This window comes from Rhineura floridana, chromosome 11 (genome assembly GCF_030035675.1).
Source record: "Rhineura floridana isolate rRhiFlo1 chromosome 11, rRhiFlo1.hap2, whole genome shotgun sequence".
In the NCBI taxonomy this organism is placed as follows: domain Eukaryota; kingdom Metazoa; phylum Chordata; class Lepidosauria; order Squamata; family Rhineuridae; genus Rhineura; species Rhineura floridana.
The window spans coordinates 3166165-3182457 of NC_084490.1; the positions used below are offsets into that span (position 1 = coordinate 3166165).

The window sequence follows — 16293 nt, forward strand, 5'->3', positions numbered from 1 at the left end:
AGCCAGTGCATTTTGTAAAAAAAAAGAACACAGATATGACTTTACAACAATATTTCAGCAACTTATTCAGAATTGATAGCAAGAAAATATTTGGGATAGAGGAAATTCCCATCAGACTCTTATTATATGACTATGGCTATGACAGCAAGATTATTATGGAATACTGATAATGGAAGATTGGACACTGAAATTACTGGACTTAACAGGACTATTGAAGATGGAAGATGGAATTAATATGGATAATGGAATAATGGCTATTGAAATTATTGGACCTAACAGATTTTGATGAGATGGATTAATCGATATGTTTATTTGGACTATGGTTATGACAATAAGATTATTATTATTATTAACGAGATGGATTAATTGACATGTTTATTTGGAGAAAAATTGATAGATATATTTCTTAAAGAATTGAAACCTCTCTTTGACTTTTTGTGGAAAGAATAAAGTAATGTTTATGAGATTTGATGATTAATTAAGATAACTACTGGAGGAAAGTGATTTTATAATATAATTTAAGAGACAGGATTGTTATATATTGTAGACCTACAACTGATTTGATCTGCGACAAATGGGAAGTCAACATTTTATTTTTTTGTTTAATCATTTTTGTTTTGTTTTTTGTCTTTGAATGTTTTATTATTTTGTTTTGTATGTTTTATGAAAATTTGAATAAAAAATTATTGTAAAAAAACAAAGATGGCTTCCTCGACCTCCCCTCGCGAGAACGAGCTCGCCGCGGGAACCAAACTGGGGAATCCCCGAGGCATGGCTTTATTTCCTTGCTTCCGACTTTGCCGCTTTCGGTTCAGTGTGCGGGCGCGACCGGGGAGAGGCGGCAGGCAGGGGCCGCTGGGCTGGAGGGTCTTCTGACTCGGGCAGGTAAGAGGTGCCACCCTTTGCCCTCTTTGGGCTGGCGGAGGTCGCCTGCCTCGGGAAGAGGAGGGGAAGAAGAAGGGCTGTTTCTTTTTCTTCCGAACGGATGAATCACCGCCGCGCCGCTTCCGTCCCATTGATCCCCGCTTGAGAAGGGAGGGGCACTGGAACCCTCGCGGCGCCAAGGTTCGGAGCGCGGAACGCTGGCTGCCGCGGCGTTCCATCCGGCGGCGGGTGGGCAGAGCTGCTCTTCCGAAGGTGCCTGTAGAGGGACCCGGGCGGAGGCGGCCCCGAGAATGGGGACCTTTCCCTTTCACATGGCGCGCTGGGGAGAAAGTGGCGGAGCTTCCAGATCCCCCCTCCTTGTCCCAAAGGGCCTCCTCAACTCCCCCCCCCGGCCTGTACGCTCCCCCGAGAGGCAAAGAAGTTTGCGTCCCGATCCCAGCCATGTTTACTCGGGTAGTAAGACTCGCTGACTCCTTTCCTAAGTCGGAGAGCCGAAGAGGGAATCGCGCCCTCCGAGTGAAGAGGTTGATGGAGCTTGCTTGGAAAGTAGACCCACTGCGCTCAGTGAGGCCTACTCCCAAGTAAACGGTGCAGAGGGCTGAGACGAGAAGATCACCCCAGCCCCGCACTTCTTTTCTCTCGGTACGCCCTCCACCCTCCCCCCCTGCAACAATTCTGGATCTTGCTGGAGGAAAAAGAGCTCAAATTGTTACTGAGTTCAGTCAGATTCGAGGGGCTATGAGGGGTCCCCACCCCTGCGGGTTCCAACTGCCTCCCTCCTCCCCCCGCAATATCCTCTTAAACTCTGGGGAGATGGCAACACCCCCTCCCCTCTAGGGCGATCAGGCTCGGATTGCTGGGGAGGGAGGCGAGTGAAAAATATGCCTGGCTCAAAAATCTTTCCTCCCCGAAGCTGAGAGCAGCCTTCCCCAACCTGGTGCCCCCCCGATGTTTTGGACTACAAAAACGCAGCTGGAAGCCGGCAGGATCCTGGGGAAGGCTACCTTTGTGCATGCGTGTGTGTGTTGGGGGGGTGTCAATGGATCCAAAGCGGTCTGTATGCCGCTCCCCCCACCAATCCTGGCCCTCAGTCTTTTTGACTTGGTCCTGTGCATGTGGCGGCTGCCGGTGTGTGTGTGTTTGGTGCTTTCCCCAGCGCGTGAGCAGCTGCGGCGCCTGTTCAGCACCGGGAATGTGGCCAATTCCGATGCAACGACCCTCCCCCACAATGCTTCTTTCCCGATTGACGGTGCGGGGAGGGAGTGGAGGGCAGAAAGGCATGCCTGCCTGAATTTCTTTTCTGCCCTTGCCTCAAATAGGCATACGGATGACAACAATTACCTCTGATAGTTGCTCGTGCAATGTAAACAGAAGTAACATTCACTCCAGTTTGCAGGAATTAAAATGATAGCTGGGGGGCTCGTCTCCTAAACAGGACCGGATTAAGACACGCTGAGGAGGCCCTAAACTGTGTCTCTCCCCCCCCCCCCGGCCATGTGTCATCCTAACAGACAGGACAATGAAAATAGAAATAATAAAGTTTTGCGTTTGCTTGTATACTGGTTCATAGGTGAGGCTGCAACTAAAAACGAATTGAAACATTTTCCTTGCAATGCGCCGATCTGCATATGAAATGCCTTTGAATGAAAATACCTTATGATTTCCTACTGAGCATATATAAAAACTTTCTAAAGTCTATTTTCCTTTATTTTTTCACCAATTATGTAAAACTTGAAATTTAGTTTTAAAAGTGTATTTAGAGGCCCCTCTGTATAACACCATCCTAATCTGAGGTCCTAAACTGTAGTTTACTTCGGCTGCAATCCAATATTGAACAGTATGACATGTATTGGATTGCAACCTTTCTTTGTGCATAAATTCAGTGCTACTACTAAACCTGGTTTTCGTTGTTCGCAAGCCAGGCAAAGGGTTAACTCCTCCGTGGGAACAACCCTCTTTTGGCTGGTGCCTTCCCCTTTAAAGAATTAAGCCATGTCCTAGGTTTACCCTCTCCTTCCCTCCCACCCTCCGGAAACTTGATCTGGAATGGTACAGTCCACTCTGGCATGCAGTATGATGTCAGAAGGAACCATAACAAGGAAATGAGGGGTGGTGGTGAAGTGATAGTTGCTTATAAATTTGTGGCTGTTTTTGCTGTTCTGAGGACTTGAACTAGGTGTATAAACGAACGTAGCAGCGCAAAGAAGATTACGTATGGAGGCAGGATAGGGAGAAAAGTCCAGTTGTGGAACTTTCTCAATATACATCCCCCCCTCTTGATGAATGGTGTGGCCTGGACCAAGCTCTTTCCTGCCTGGAGGCCGCAAAGAAACGTTTTAAGAACGTTTGGCCGGTGTGTGTGTGTGTGTGTTTAGGCCTTCCTGTATTGAAAAGTTGCAAGTGAGACGGTGTTTTTTTCATCTAGGCTGATTGCTTGCCTCGTGGTGTGTTTGTGCACAGAAACCTGGAATCAGATTTTATTCTTTTTAAGTGCAATTGTTATGAAACTTTAATAAGTGAAGTTTATTATTTTAAAGAGAAAATACATTTAACTGCTGCAGCTTCTGATTTGAAATGCAGAGCAACTGGGAAAGTAACTGGAGGTTTTGGGTTTTAGATTTCATATCTTTTCTGGGTTTTTGTTATTAATTATTAGACTTGTTAGTTGCTCATTGCCCAAAGGTCTCCAAGCCAGTCATAACACATTTACAACAAATGCATAGGACCATTTAAAAAAAAAACACATACGAAGCACATGTACAGCCCCCAAGAAACACCCCCCTATCATAGCTACAGGAAGCTTTGGCAGCATATTAGTAACAAAAAACCAAAACAGCCCCAACAACAGCGGGAGGGGATATGAAGGAGGTAAACTTTGATTGCAAGTACTGCAGGAGAAGACCAAAAACCTCACTGAGGTCTGGGGGCATGTTCAGTTCCCAAAAAATGTTATCAAAGACTAACATAAGATGTTAACATAAGAGGTGTGAAAATTGGAGGGGGAAATATCAATAATTTAAGATATGCAGACAATACCATACTACTAGCAGAAACCAGTAATAATTTGAAAGGAATGCTGATGAAACTTAGAGGAAAGCACAAAAGCAGGACTGCAGCTGAACGTCAAAAAGACTAAAGTAATGACAACAGAATATTTATGTAACTTTAAAGTTGACAATGCGGACATTGAATTTGTCAAGGATTATCAATAACTTGACACAATCATTAACCAAAATGGAGACAATAGTCAAGAAATCAGAAGAAGGCTAGGACTGGGGAGGGCAGCTATGAGAGAACTAGAAAAGGTCCTCAAATGCAAAGATGTATCACTGAACACCAAAGACAGGATCATTCAGACCATGGTATTTCCGATCTCTATGTGTGGATGTGAAAGTTGGACAGTGAAAAAAGCGGATAAGAAAAATCAACTCATTTGAAATGTGGTGTTGGAGGAGCGTTTCGTGGATACCATGGACTGCAAAAAAGACAAATAATTGGGTGTTAGAACAAATTAAAACAGAACCATCATTAGAAGCTAAAATAATGAAAGTGAGGTTATCATACTTTGGACACATCATGAGAAGACATGATTCACTAGAAAAGACAATAATGCTGGGAAAAACAGAAGGGAGTAGAAGAAGATTGCGAAGAGCTCCAAAAAGACCTCTCCAAACTGAGTGAATGGGCGAAAAAATGGCAAATGCAATTCAATATAAACAAGTGTAAAATTATGCATATTGGAGCAAAAAATCTTAATTTCACATATACGCTCATGGGGTCTCAACTGGCAGTGACCAACCAGGAGAGAGACCTCGGGGTTGTAGTGGACAGCACGATGAAAATGTTGACCCAGTGTGCGGCAGCTGTGAAAAAGGCAAATTCCATGCTAGCGATAATTAGGAAAGGTATTGAAAATAAAACAGCCAATATCATAATGCCGTTGTATAAATCTATGGTGCGGCCGCATTTGGAATACTGTGTACAGTTCTGGTCGCCTCATCTCAAAAAGGATATTATAGAGTTGGAAAAGGTTCAGAAGAGGGCAACCAGAATGATCAAGGGGATGGAGCAACTCCCTTACGAGGAAAGGTTGCAGCATTTGGGGCTTTTTAGTTTAGAGAAAAGGCGGGTCAGAGGAGACACGATAGAAGTGTATAAAATTATGCATGGCATTGAGAAAGTGGATAGAGAAAAGTTCTTCTCCCTCTCTCATAATACTAGAACTCGTGGACATTCAAAGAAGCTGAATGTTGGAAGATTCAGGACAGACAAAAGGAAGTACTTCTTTACTCAGCACATAGTTAAACTATGGAATTTGCTCCCACAAGACGCAGTAATGGCCACCAGCTTGGATGGCTTTAAAAGAAGATTAGACAAATTCATGGAGGACAGGGCTATGAATGGCTACTAGCCATGATGGCTGTGCTCTGCCACTCTAGTCAGAGGCAGCATGCTTCTGAAAACCAGTTGCCGGAAGCCTCAGGAGGGGAGAGTGTTCTTGCACTCGGGTCCTGCTTGCGGGCTTCCCCCAGGCACCTGGATGGCCACTGTGAGAACAGGATGCTGGACTAGATGGGCCACCGGCCTGATCCAGCAGGCTCTTCTTATGTTCTTATGTTTAAGAGGAAGGCCAAACAAGAGATGGATTGATTCCATAAAGGAAGCTACAGACCTGAACTTACAAGATCTGAACAGGGTGGTTCATGACAGATGCTCTTGGAGGTTGCCAATTCAAAGTGTCGCCATAAGTCGTGGTCGACTTGGAGGCACATAAAGCACAAGCTGAGAACATCCCCAAATACTCAACAGATTAAGCCAACCTGGTGTCTGTGATGTTCCTATATTAATGTATATATGGTAAGTGTTGGTTGTTTAGAAGATACATGGTAAGTGGAGTGAAAGAGGAGGGGGAGTGAATGGGCAGTAGAATGCGAGATGATTGGCTGAGTGTTTAAAATGGCTGAATGTATAAAAGGACGAGTGAGAGTGGAATCGGGGGGGGAGAAGAGAACTGAGTGGGTTGTTTGGTGGGGTTTAGAGAGTTGTTTGCCAGGAGAGAGTGGAGAAGGAGGGAGGTGGAGTTCGGATTAGTATTGAGTAAAACCATATGCTTATGTGCCTTAAGAAGAAATCTTGTTAATCTTGTTAGCTTTGTTATCTGTAATAAATACTTAATTTGGTTTACCAAAGGCCTGATCCTTGGCTGGGGTTTCACAGACCAGAAGGGAGGGTAAGGTAATGACCAAGGCTGAAGGGGAACTGTAACAAATGGTGGCAGCGGTGAAGAGAATAACAATACCAGTATTCAGAGTCTCTGGGAATACTAGTATTAAGACGTTACTGGTGGTTGCCTAGCAGGGGGATCTGTTGAGATCTGTGCTAGAGCGGATAGGTAAACCATAAGAGAGTGCGGTCCGGACTGGTGGAGTCCCTGGTGGTGCCTAGAGACAGGCAGTAACCACGAGCAGGTAGGAACCTGACAGGGAGAGCCAGGGAAGGGCGTCACAGTGTCCTCCAGATGTTTTGTGTTCCAACTCCCATCAGCCCCAGCCAGCACAGGCAGGCAGCTAATGGGAGATATAGTTGCAAATGTCTGGAAGGGCACCCTGAGGGCTGACTTAGGCCAGCAGCGCGAATAACACAGGGAAAGCAGGCAAAAGCACTTTTGGGTGGTGGGTGAGGAACTTTGTATCCGTTAACACAGGGATGGAGAATCTCATGCACAGGGGCCAAATGTCTGGCCCTTAGAACTCTCTGCAGGCCACACGCCTCACGGGCCCTGCCCATATATATTATATTAAATATAGTTTATATATAAACTAGGCAACTGTACTAAGGTAAAATTTACATTCATTGCTTTTGTCTACTTTTGTCCTGGCCTGGTCCTGGGCATGTGGCCCTCAGAAGGTTGTCCAGAAGGGAATGTGGCCCTTAAGTGAAAGAGGTCCCCAAGAAAATTCCAACGTACACCCCTTGACCACACACGTAGTCTTTTAGTCAGCTTAATAGTAAACGCTGGTATTTTAGGAATTGCCACATAACAACTGATGACGTTCTTAAATCCCAAAATATGGAAAATCTTCTGGGTTCCAGAGTTTAGGGCATGCTAAATTGCACCTTCCTGAGAAACAGCTATTTTACAGATTAGGACTGTGGAAATATTTGGGATAGCTTATTTCTTGCCTAACTGCTAGCCATGGTACAGGGAAGGGGGCAAAAGGGTGTGGTGGGGAGAGAACCTGTTATTTTTGAGGAGGGGTTGCAAAGAAAAATCCCCTTTAAGAAAGGATTCCTTGTATCATGCCGTGTTTTTTAATGAAGCTTTCCGTGGATGGGTGTGGCTCTCTTGCAAGCAAGGCCTGATGGAGGTTGTCATTTTCCATCAGTTGTCCGCGGTTTACTGTGTCTCAGAGTGGGAGGCCCCATAGATACAACACTCCGCTATACAAACAGATCTCATCCTTTGAAATGGGGATCCTTCAAGCCATCTCAACTAGTGCCTTACAGCAGAGAATTCTATGTTGATGTTTTTAAGCTTTTGTGACAAAATGATTCCTTTGTTGGGGGGGGTCAACAGCTGCTAAGCAAGTTATCCCTTCGTGCCCTTGAACTGTATCTTTCTACGCCACTGTTATTCAACCTTGGGTCCCCAGATGTTGTCACACTACAACTGGGGACCCAAGGTTGAAGAACACTGTTCTGCCCTTGCAGCTACCAGGCCAACCGATGCAAAACAAGCAAATATATACATTAGTTAATTAACAGAGTGAAAGGTAGGCTTCCTCTACTTGGTGCCCTCCAGATGAACTCCCGTCCATCTCAGCTAGGACGGCCATACTGGCTGCAGGAGATTATGGGAATTCTGGCCCAGGGCATCTGGGTGACAGCAAACTGGGGAAAGCTGCTGTGAAGAATTGCTTCTTGCATTTATTTATTTGTTTTCCTCTTCCCACTCATTTTTCCTCCAGCTGATTTGACTGGGACTATCAGATTATAAACCATTTTGGGGGGTGGGGAAGATTGTGTTGCAACACAGAAATGATGCAAGTACATAAATAAATGTGTATGAGTGGCATCTCCCAAGAGTGGCTGTGCGTGTACCTCTAGATGCAAGGGGAGAAAGCTCTGGGTTCACAGGGTGTGTTCCAGTTTGCTTGTTTTTGAAATAGTTTTCTGCTGTGAAACCAAATCGACCTTCCCTAGTTTGGTGCTCTTCTAAATGTTTCAGACTACAACTCCCATCAGGCATGCTGGCTGGGGCTGATGGGGGGAAGTAGTCTAACACATCTGAAAGGGTGCCAGATTGGGGGCAGCTGAACTAAGGAGATAATTATTGATACACTAACCAAATCATATACTTTTCAAGGGACTTGCCTCAGCTTCTCTACCTCCTAGCTGTCTTGGAATACTGAGATGGAGCAATTGGTGCACCCTGATTTGGAGCCCCTGAGCCAAGATTTGGCGCCCCTGAGCCAAGAGACCTTCCAAGAGCTCTGGAGTTATGTCCAGGTCAGTAACATTCCTGGTAAGTGGTGGGTGATGCTGACAGCGTGGCTGGGTGAGAGAAAGGACCCAGGAGTCCTGAGATGATGTGGGCCGGCAAAACATACATTGCCTCTCGCCAGAGCCCAGCAGAGGGACGATGCATGTGCAAGGCTGGATTAAACATTAAGGCTAGTAAGGCTATGTGCATCCTGAAGCCCCCTGTAGGCCCTCAGTTTCCCAGCTCAGCTGTGAAGTTCACTGGATGGGTTTGGGGCCAGTCACTCACGCTCTCTCTTGGCCTCACCTTCCTTCCTTTTGCTGTGTTTTGACTTTTTTTGGAGGGGAAGCGTGTTTGGTTGCAGGGGGAGGGCCGTGGCTGAGTGGTGGAACATCTTGCTGTGCATGCAGGAGGCCCCAATGGTGTCTCCAAGTAGGGCTGGGAAAGATGCCCTGTGTGAAATCCTGGAGAGCTGCTGCCAGTCAGTGCAGACAGTACTGGGCTACATGGACCAATGCTCTGACTCGGTATAAGGTGCCTTCCTAAATACCTATGCACTTTTTTATGGTCTGTTTTATTTGGCAGGATGGGGGAGGTTGTAGGTGTTTGGGCTGTTTTTTTTGGAGGGGTATCATCCTTTGGACACATCATGAGAAGACCTGATTCACTAGAAAAGACCATAATGCTGGGAAAAACAGCAGGGAGTAGAAAAAGAGGAAGGCCAAACAAGAGATGGATTGATTCCATAAAGGAAGCCACAGACCTGAACTTACAAGATCTGAACAGGGTGGTTCAGGACAGATGCTCTTGGAGGTCGCTGATTCATAGGGTCGCCATAAGGCATAGTCGACTTGGAGGCACATAACAACAACAACAATTCTGGGCGTTGCTGCTGTTTCTTCAGTGAAATGGGTGTTTTATTTATTTATTTATTTAATAGCATCGATAAAAATCTTAATATTTTTGAAACCTCTAAGCAAAGGGTTGGGAACATTTTTGGCTTGGGGTGGGGACTTTGACAGGTGGGTGGAGCCACCTACCTGTCAATCACATGGTGTTGCACAGTTGTCCCTCCAACTTGTCAAACTCCCTTCCCCTTTACAAGGCTCTTCCCTGATCTCAGAGTTGGAAAGGGCATACGTGTGGCGGCTTCAAAGAGCAGCTCTGAATGGAATCTGCTTCCCCCTCCTTGAGCAAAGCCCGTTCCTACCGCAGTTGGGAGCACACCTTGCTCCAACAAAGGAGCAATCAGGAGCTCACTTTAAGTGCCTGATTGTTCCTTTGAAGTGAGGAATGATTTATAAACTCATCAGGTCGATCAGGCCTAGCAAAAGTCTCTCCTTGTGCTTCTACTATAAATCAGAAGCCTGAATTATTGAGTTGCAGCATAGCTCTGCCTAAAAGTGAAAGTAATCTGGAAATGCCTTGAAAGACGGGAACAGGGAAGTTGTGGTTAGAGAAAGATTTCACATCAGGAAAGTCACTTTAGGTAAACAAGTCAACAACTGTCTGTGGATAGCAACTTTTGAACCGGTGCTGTCCTTGCTGGCACATGGATGGGCAGGGCGAAAATGAGTGAAGTGACCACCCAGAATGTGTAAGATATTGCTGTACATGGTTGTAAGGTGCGCTTTTTGACTATGACTTATGTATGACGTGTAACCCACTTATAAAGCTGTACTTGGCATGTCTTGGCCAGAGAAGGTCTTGATGGCCCCTCTCCCAATGATCATTGGGCTTTGTATTTCCAATAAACGGTGTCCTTTGGAACACAATCTAATGATTGGAGAGTATTCCTTCCACAGAAGCCTCACCCTTTCCTGCCCCACATCAGGTGTAGGGTGGGTGGGTATGGCCTCCCAAAAATGGCGTTGCAAGCCAAATGAGGAGGCCTGGCATGCCAAGTTTGACAGGTGGGCTGGAGTGTGCAATACCACCCCCCAGTGGTGTGCAATACATTTTTAAAAAAACCATTAACAATGCAGCCTAAAAAATACAGCAGCAATATAAAAGGAGATAAAACAGGAACCGGGGGGTTCTTACACATAAAACAAGGTCTGATTTTACAGGCCAGGAAAGCCTGGCAAAAAAGACATGTTTACAAAACTTCCAAACATATTGATGGTTGTTGCTTCTCATACGGCAGAGAAAATATCACTTATTTGGTGGTGCCCACAGCAATTTCATAGATTTTCAAATGTGCCCCCAAAAGGTTGGGGACCCCTGGAGTAGGCTGTGACCCACCAGGAAGCCACATCCATTTATCCCAAAGGGTGGAGTGGAAATGCCATTCTTCTTCTTCTTCTTCACACGCATAGGAACGTAGGAGGCAGCCTTATCCTGAGTCGGACACATTGGTCCATTTGGCTCAGTATTGCCTACACTAATTGGCAGCTGATCTTCTGGGTTTCAGGCACCCTTCTCTGAACATGCCAGGGTTGAATCTTGGGGAGGCCTCTTCCCCCCAAATCTGTTAGCCTGCATTACAAAAGGATTGAAAGAATAATAGAGGCAACGTACATGAAGCCCTTATAGAGCGTTCAGAGGCTGAGTATTGTAATAGCCTCTGCCTTGGGGACTTGGATGCAGACTTGTTTGGTTTTTCCCCCTTTTTTCCTCAGGACCCTAACTTAGACATCAACTTGGATCTGCCTGACAGCATGGAACCCCCTGCCGTGCCTTTCCTGGAGGAGGTCAGCGGGGCAGGGGAAGGCAGCAACGATTCGGCAGTCACCATCACCTCCTCCACCGTCCCTTCCACCGAAGACTACCCCGGCGAGCACATCTTTGAGCTGGCCTTTGAGCTGTCTGGGACGGCCAAATCCGTCACTTGCACCGTACGGAATTGTTGGGAAGGGGGGGGTGTCGTGGAATAGTGGAGGGAAGATCTAGTCTTAAAAAAAAAAGATTAGGGGAACCCTTTAAACAATTGTTTCCCCCCCCCCCAACACATACATCTTTTGTCTCTGGAGGGGAGAGTGGTGTCTATGAGGAAGGGACGGCAGCTTTTGGAGTTGGGGGGGAGGAAGAAGGTGGCAGGCACCGTGTTGCTCATTTCTTACTCCAGATTAAGGCTTCATTGTCACAAATGGGAGAAGAGGGCTATCCCACTGAAGCCCCTCACCAAAAAATGGGCATTCAGGGAGGAAACGTTCTAGCTTGGTTCACACCCTGACGTGTGCGGGGGATTTTTGTGTAACATGGTGTGCTCAGTTGAGAGAACACCCCTTGCAGTCTGGAGAATAGCCCAGGCGCTCCTCATCTGTTCTTCGTGAAAACAAGGTTGAAATAATCGAGAACAACTCTGCTGCCACCCCTCCCTGGCCACATTCACACTGTACATTTATTCCACTATTATTCCATTTTAAACAGTCGTGGTTTCCCCCAAAGAATCCTGGGAAGTGTAGTTTGTGAACGGTGCAGGAAGTTGTTAGGAAAACCATATTCCCCTTACAGACCTGCAATTCCCAGCATTCTCTGAGAAGAGGGACTTACTGTTAAACCACTCGGAGAACTGTAGCTCTGTGAGGAGAATGTCTCCTAGCAGCTCTCAGCACCCTTCACAAACTACACTTCCCAGGATTCTTTGGGGGAAACCATGACTGTTTAAAGTGGAATAATAGTGGAATAAATGCACAGTGTGAATGTGGCCCATTTCTATTTTCCACCATCAGCTCGCATTAGAATTCCTACTACGTTTATATTGGGAGGGGAGATATTAAAATGCATTTCTTTTTAACACCCATCTGTATTTCAATTAAAATTGTTTAACATGCAGAGATGGGAAGGCCTAGGAAAAAATGGAAAAGTTGGGGGAACACTGTTTTTTTCTCTTGAAAAATTAAAAAAAAAAACCTGGGGGGAAAAAGTTTCCCCCAAAAAAACTTTTCTGTTTTTTTCCTGGGACTTAACATCTCTATTAATGCGATACCTTCTTCTCATTAAAGGATTCTGAGATACAGTAGGGCCCCGCTTTATGGCGCTTCGCTAATGCAGTGGTCTCAAATAGACGCAATTAGACTAAAGCCCCACTCATACGGCACTTGTTCCCCTTTTACACCGGTTTTCGGGCATCGCGCGCCATTCTATTCAATGCGTTCCGCTTTACAGCGGTTTTCACTTTACAGCAGGGGTCCGGAATGTAACCTGCCGTATGAGTGGGGCCCTACTGTACATGGTTGTAGAACAGCCTTCATCAACTCATACCCATCAGAGGTTTGGGGCTACATCGGCCCCAGCCAGCACAGTCATATGATAGTGGGGCTGATGGGAGTTGTAGTTTAAAATGTCTGGAAGGGAACCAGGTTGTGGAAGGCTGATCTAGACGCAGTTTGTCTAAGGCAATTTTTAAGTAGAGATATGAAGGCCTGGGGAAAAACTGGCAATTTGGCGGGGATGGAGAGAAGATACTTTCCCCCCCCTGAATTTTTCCATTTTTTTCCCTGGGCCTTCACATCTCTGTTTATCACCTCCCCTTAAAACTGTGGGGGGCTTTCCTGTTTGGAATGAGTGATGATTCAACTGTAATTTAGGTAGTCGAAAGATTGTGTTGAACTCTGTATGGGTGGGTGGGTGAGTGTATAGTGGGAAGTAGTTATATATAGTGGATTCCTTGTTCACTGTATTTCTTTTTATCTAGATCTATAGCTTGCCCAATCCTGAAGACTTTGGGTGGGTTAAATAAATGTTTACAATTTTTCATTAAAAGAAAACCAGCCCTGCTTCCTCACCCCCTTTAATTGCTGTAATGTCTAAATGGCTGGTCTATGTTAGCCGGGTGTTGTATGGAATATTAAAGCGGTTCTATATCTCAGTAGGCTGTACAGACTTGATATAGCTATCAAAGCAAGCAACAGGGTGTCTTTTGTCAAACGAAGTCTTGGGTTGGAAGCCGAGGGTTTGGCAGGGGCGTGAGGTTTGGGTGGAGGGTGCTTGGGACCCACAGTGATGGCTAGACTTTGGTTGGGGCAGGGTGGGGAACTTAGCATTTTAACTAGCAGTTCTGATTGAATGAGCAAGATAATATTATTAGCATAGTGCTTCAGAGTTTTTGAAAGGTTAATAGGAGGCACAAGGTATTAGTTGCCCTCCAGATGTTGCTAGATTACAACTTCCTTCATCCCTGAATATTGTCCATGATGGCTGATGGGAGTTGGAGGTTTTTTTAATTTGTTTGTATACATGCAATTATTTTTAGATATGGGGTTGTAGCCATCTGAGTAGGAGTCATAGAATAGTCGGAAGGGGTCTATATTCTAAAAGGCCATCGAGTCCAACCCCCTGCTCGATGCAGGAATGTCCTGATTAGGGGCTATCTGGTTATCCCCATTTTATCCTCACACAAGAAACCTGTGAGATCATTCAAGCTTAGAAATGGTTTCTGGCCCACGGACATCCACTGAGGCTCATGGCTGAGCAGGGATTTGAATCTAGATCTCCCTAATCCTAGATCCACTCTCTAGAATCACAGAATAGTAGAGTTGGAAGGGTCCTGTGAGGCCATCCAGTCCAACCCCCTGCTCAATGCAGGAATCCAAATCAGAGCATTCCCCACAGATGGCTGCCCAGCTGCCTCTTGAAGGCCTCCAGTGTCGCCTCTCTAGGTCATTGGTTCCATTGTCGTATGGCTCTAACAGTTAGGAAGTTTTTCTTGATGTCCAGTCGAAATCTGGCTTCCTGCAACTGGAGCCCATTATTCCGTGTCCTGCACTCTGTACACCCAGGGATGTACAGCATAACCCTCTGGCATATTTTGTGTCACCTGCTGAAGTGCCCATGGGCAGCTGCTAAAACTGCCATCCCAGCCTCTCCTCCTTGGCCCTCAGTATAAACTGAGCCTTAGGCAATGGAGGGCTGTTCTTTCCGTGCTGTAATACCCGCGTTTATGGTGGGCACTGAGAAGGGAGAGGTGTCTGAAGGGCATTTGATGAGCACTGGATGCAACCCATGAAGTGTTATTAGTTGCTGGTGTTTTTACTGGGAAATTGCATTGAGGTATTTGATGGGAAGCAATTCACAAATTGAATCAAGTAAAATAAAAATAGCAAAAGTAGCATCTGAAGGACTACAAGCCGCCCAGGATGGGTTTACAGTAATCCTAGCAACAGCCCTATATAGGGTTTGCAGGTGTCCTTATCTGAGTCTGTGGCCCATTCTGAGTGAATCTCTCAACTGGAAGAAACTTATCTCTGACCAGGGCAGGGATATAACTGGGGAAATCTCCTTTGAGGCTGGGAAAATCTACAAAGCCTGCAGTACAAGTGAATGAATGATCATCTTGTTCCTTGTGCAGGAATCTTGCACAAACATACACAAATATTATTATTATTAAATTTATTTATACCCCGCCTTTTGGCCAAAGGCCCTCAAGGCTGCTTGCAAAGAAAAATAAACACAAGTATAAAAATACAACAATAAAAGCAATACAATTTACAAACATTAAACTAAATAACAAATAACATTATTAAGAAAAAATGTCCTTTTTGTTCTATGCAAGCCTCACAAGGGTCTGTCCTGTCCTTTTGACCCTCCAGCAAGAGTTTGTTGCCACTTTCCAAAGTAGGCGAAGTTGACATGCATGCACAAATAAGGCTGCACAAGTGACAGCTCTCTTTCCAAAGGTGCAGTGGATAGCGGTGTTGTGAGGTCACGGCAGCCTTTAGCTAATGGATCTCATAGTTACAGGTTCTCTCAATGCAGGCTGCCTGGCTATTCCTGGCCTGAGGCTTCTGATCTGTCCTGGAAGAGCTGGAGAGAGGCCTCTCTAGGCCAGCATTGCTCAGCCTGGTGCCATCCAGATATTTTGGGACAGAACTCCCATCCAGCTCAACCACTGTAGTCCCAACCATCTGGAGGACACCAGCATGAGGAAGGCTGTTGCAGGCTGTCTCTCCAGACAGACTTGTTAGGAAAGGATCCTACTCCTCTTCTTCAGGTGTTGGTTCCAAACTGTGCACCGCCCCCCAAACTGCTTTTACTTGACCCATTTGATTTTTCTGGTTTCATTTCATTTTTTTCCTTCACTGCTAGTCCTTTAATCTGCATTTTAGTGTTTTTCAGCTGGACAGATTTATTTTTTCAGTTTCGTTTTTGTAAACATCTGTGGCTATATATATATATTTAAATAGGAAAATGAGATATGGCTGCTCTTGAAATGAAATGAAAGAAATTATAATGGTGCAATTTGAACTGGGAAACTTTATCTTCTCAATTCTCAGCCGCCATGCGACGGAGGCTGCATTCGCATTCCCAAAGGGAGTTGGAAGAGGCTCCTTCCTCTTTTTAAACCCTCCAGAAGCCTCAGGAAGAGGTTGATCATAATAATTTCCTCCTGACTCTTTCCACCATCCCAAGGAACAGGCCTGTGCCTTTTCCACACAGAGGAGCAAGGGGGCATTTGCCCCAGAACTCTTCTGTAGGAGGGGATGCTTAGCATCTGGGAAGGAGAGGAGCTTTTGCCCTTGTCCGTTTTCATTTGGTTTCTTTAAAACTTCCCCCACCCTATCCTTGACTTATTTTATCGACATCCACCAGCCTGTTTGCTTTCAAGTGGCTTTCCTTGTAGCCGGAATCCTTTAGTTTGTATGCCAGCCTCCCCGTCCAGTCTAGAGCCGTCCGGATATTTTTGGCCTCTGCTGCAGCCAGCGCAGCCATTGTTCCTGGGGTCCTGTTTCCCCCGAGAGGCTGTTTTAGACCTAGACAACGTTCACACCATACATATATTCAGAGCTTGGAAAGTTACTTTTTTGAACTACAACTCCTATCAGCCCAATTCAGTGACCATGCTGGCTGGGGCTTATTTATTTTTATTTATTTAATTTAATTTCTATACCGCCCAAAGCCAAAAGGCTCTCTGGGCGGTGTACATAAGAGTAAAACAGCAACATAAAATACAAAAACATAGAAATAAATAGCAAACTCAACAG

General features: G+C 45.5%; 1 protein-coding gene across 7 annotated transcripts in view; it reads left to right on the forward strand.

The window, feature by feature from the left end:
• Positions 1 to 740: 740 nt before the first annotated feature.
• Positions 741 to 16293, forward strand: part of TP53 (tumor protein p53) — a 29389-nt gene continuing 13836 nt past the window's right edge. For 2 of the 7 annotated variants that reach the window (XM_061590759.1, XM_061590757.1), the window contains exons 1-3: positions 744 to 885; positions 8252 to 8394; positions 10990 to 11205. In XM_061590759.1, coding sequence (XP_061446743.1) covers positions 8299 to 8394; positions 10990 to 11205 — 312 coding nt within the window. In that variant the 5' untranslated portion in view covers positions 744 to 885; positions 8252 to 8298. Of the gene's footprint in view, positions 886 to 939; positions 1138 to 8251; positions 8395 to 10989; positions 11206 to 16293 lie in introns of those variants that run through there. The other 5 variants (XM_061590753.1, XM_061590755.1, XM_061590756.1 and 2 more) reach the window with 5 other exon arrangements.